Here is a 2,500-nt window from a genome sequence, read left to right as displayed (position 1 = left end):
CAAATGCGCCACTGCAGGGATGTCCAAAGAAGGTTTGTAAATATCATATCATAAATCTTATCGTATCATATTATTTAATATCATATCAAATATCTTATCAAATCATGTCGTACCACATCTCACCACATCACATCACACAACGCCACACCACACCATATCACATGACTTCACATAACGCCGCAACTCATCGCATCACATCGCACAACACCACACTACATCACAAAACATCTTATTACACAATGTCACACCACATCACACCACAGCACGTGGTATCACATCACACCACATCACATTGCACCACATTACACCGCACCACATCACACCATCACATTACATCACATCATATCACAACATCACATCACATCACAACACATCACACAATACCACAAAACACCACAACTCATCCACACTATATCACACACATCACATCACATCACACCATACCACATAACACCACACCACATCACATCATCTATCACATCGCATCACACCACATCACAGAACACCACATCACATCACACAATACCACAGCACACACATCACACCACACCACACTACACAACATCACACCACACCACACTACACCACACCACACCATACCACACCACACCACACCACATCACATCATCTTATCACATCACATCATATCCACAACATCGCATCACACCACATCACAGCACACCACATCACATCATCTTATCACATCACATCATATCCACAACATCGCATCACACCACATCACAGCACACCATATCACACCACACCACACCACATCACATCGCACCACATCACATTACACCACATCACATCACGCAGCACCGCATCCCGTCATCACCAGTGCCTGATCCTAATTATATCACTTTGATGTTTTTACAAAACAAACTTTTAGCTAGGGGAATTAGGGTAAAATTGTGCAAATTAGTGATGAAAGCACCAAATTTGGTACAAAGTAACTTGAGACCACTATTAATCGATGTTGATATAGAACCACATTGAGAAATTCCTCTAACAGTGTAAAATAGGGAGATGAAAATCCGCCTATATGAGCTATATTAAAACAAAGGGGCGTAATCCATGAAATATTTGTTGACAATTCGGCACTTTAAAAATATATTATTTTTAGCCCGTGTAAGCGGTTGATTATTTTGGTTTAAATAATTATAATTGTTAAAAATGTGACTTGATGTGATATAGGAACCGTATTGACCGGTAGTATAGCTTTATTATGAGGACTGGAAGGGGGGTGGTGGGAGAGGAGGAGATGGTGCTGTTGTCAGTTTTACTTGTGTTGTGTTGGTCGTCATCGTGGTGAAGATGATGGTGGAGGTGATGTTGGTGATAATGATGATGATGATGAGGTAATTGTAGTGATAATAGTAGTGATGATGATGATGATGATGATGTTGATGAGGTGGTGGTGGTGCTGATCTTGGTAGTGATGATGATGATGATGATGATGATGATGATGATGATGATGATGATGATGATGATGATGATGATGATGATGACGAAGACGACGATGAAGATGATGATCAGGATGATGTTGATGGTGTTGTGATGATGGTGGTGGTGGTAGTGGTAGTGATGATCATGATGATGATGATTATGATGATGATGATGAGGTGATTATGGAGATAGTAGTATTGATAATGGTGATGGTGATGATGATGAGGTGGTGATCGTGATAGCGATGATGATGATGATGATGATGATGATGATGAGGATGATGATGATGATGATGATGATGATGATGATGATGATGATGATGATGATGAATATGGTAATGATGAGGTGGTGGTGGTGATAGTGGAAGTGATTATGGTAATGTTGGTAACTATTAATTTCGAAAATGAAAAATTTTCTTGGTGACGTATTTTAACATTTTTAGATGATTAGGGTCCAACAAAATCATATTTATTAGACAAATGACTGTGGAACACATTTTTCTTGGGGGACTTGAGAGAATTCAACAGCAGCCTTTTTCTCGTTTATCCTGATCTCTTTGAATTATTTTAACGGCGCAAGATAAAGCCAATATCTCGTTGTCAGCTTTTTCAATGGCAGTGTGTTCAAGAAAACCATATGGTGTCTTATTGAAGGCTAAAAATGTTTCCTTTCCTGAGGTTAGCTGTCGAGGCCTGGTAGGGCCGGCCTTAGTCTGTCTCTGAACCAGACTGGGTGAACATACGACTGGGTGCATCCTCTTTCACAGGATTCTTTGCTATACATCTTGATTAATTCTGACAATTTATGGACTCTCTCTCTCTCTCTCTCTCTCTCTCTCTCTCTCTCTCTCTCTCTCTCTCTCTCTCTCTCTCTCTGTGCGTGTGTGTGTGTGTGTGTGTGTGTGTGTGCGTGTGTGAGTGTGTGTGTCTGTCTCTCTCTCTTTAATCTGTTCTATACTTGAATGGTTTATATATAGCATGACTCCAGAAAGGAGAGCTTTTGTGAAACACAACGAATAACAACTAGCAACAACCTAACAGAAAACATGAATAAA

At 40.1% G+C, this 2,500-nt stretch overlaps 1 protein-coding gene across 1 annotated transcript in view; it reads left to right on the top strand.

The window, feature by feature from the left end:
* The window catches only part of LOC144959047 (nuclear hormone receptor E75-like), a 38,256-nt gene that overhangs the window by 11,916 nt on the left and 23,840 nt on the right, over positions 1-2,500 (top strand). The window contains exon 4 of the mRNA XM_078891392.1: positions 1-32. This exon is cut by the window's left edge and continues 113 nt beyond it. Coding sequence (XP_078747518.1) covers positions 1-32 — 32 coding nt within the window. The remainder of the gene's footprint in view (positions 33-2,500) is intronic.

The sequence above is a fragment of the Berghia stephanieae genome, chromosome 13, assembly GCF_034508935.2.
Source record: "Berghia stephanieae isolate SIO BIC M18660-M18661 chromosome 13, UCSD_Bste_1.3, whole genome shotgun sequence".
NCBI lineage: Eukaryota > Metazoa > Mollusca > Gastropoda > Nudibranchia > Aeolidiidae > Berghia > Berghia stephanieae.
This window is presented reverse-complemented; position numbering and strand designations above follow the sequence as displayed.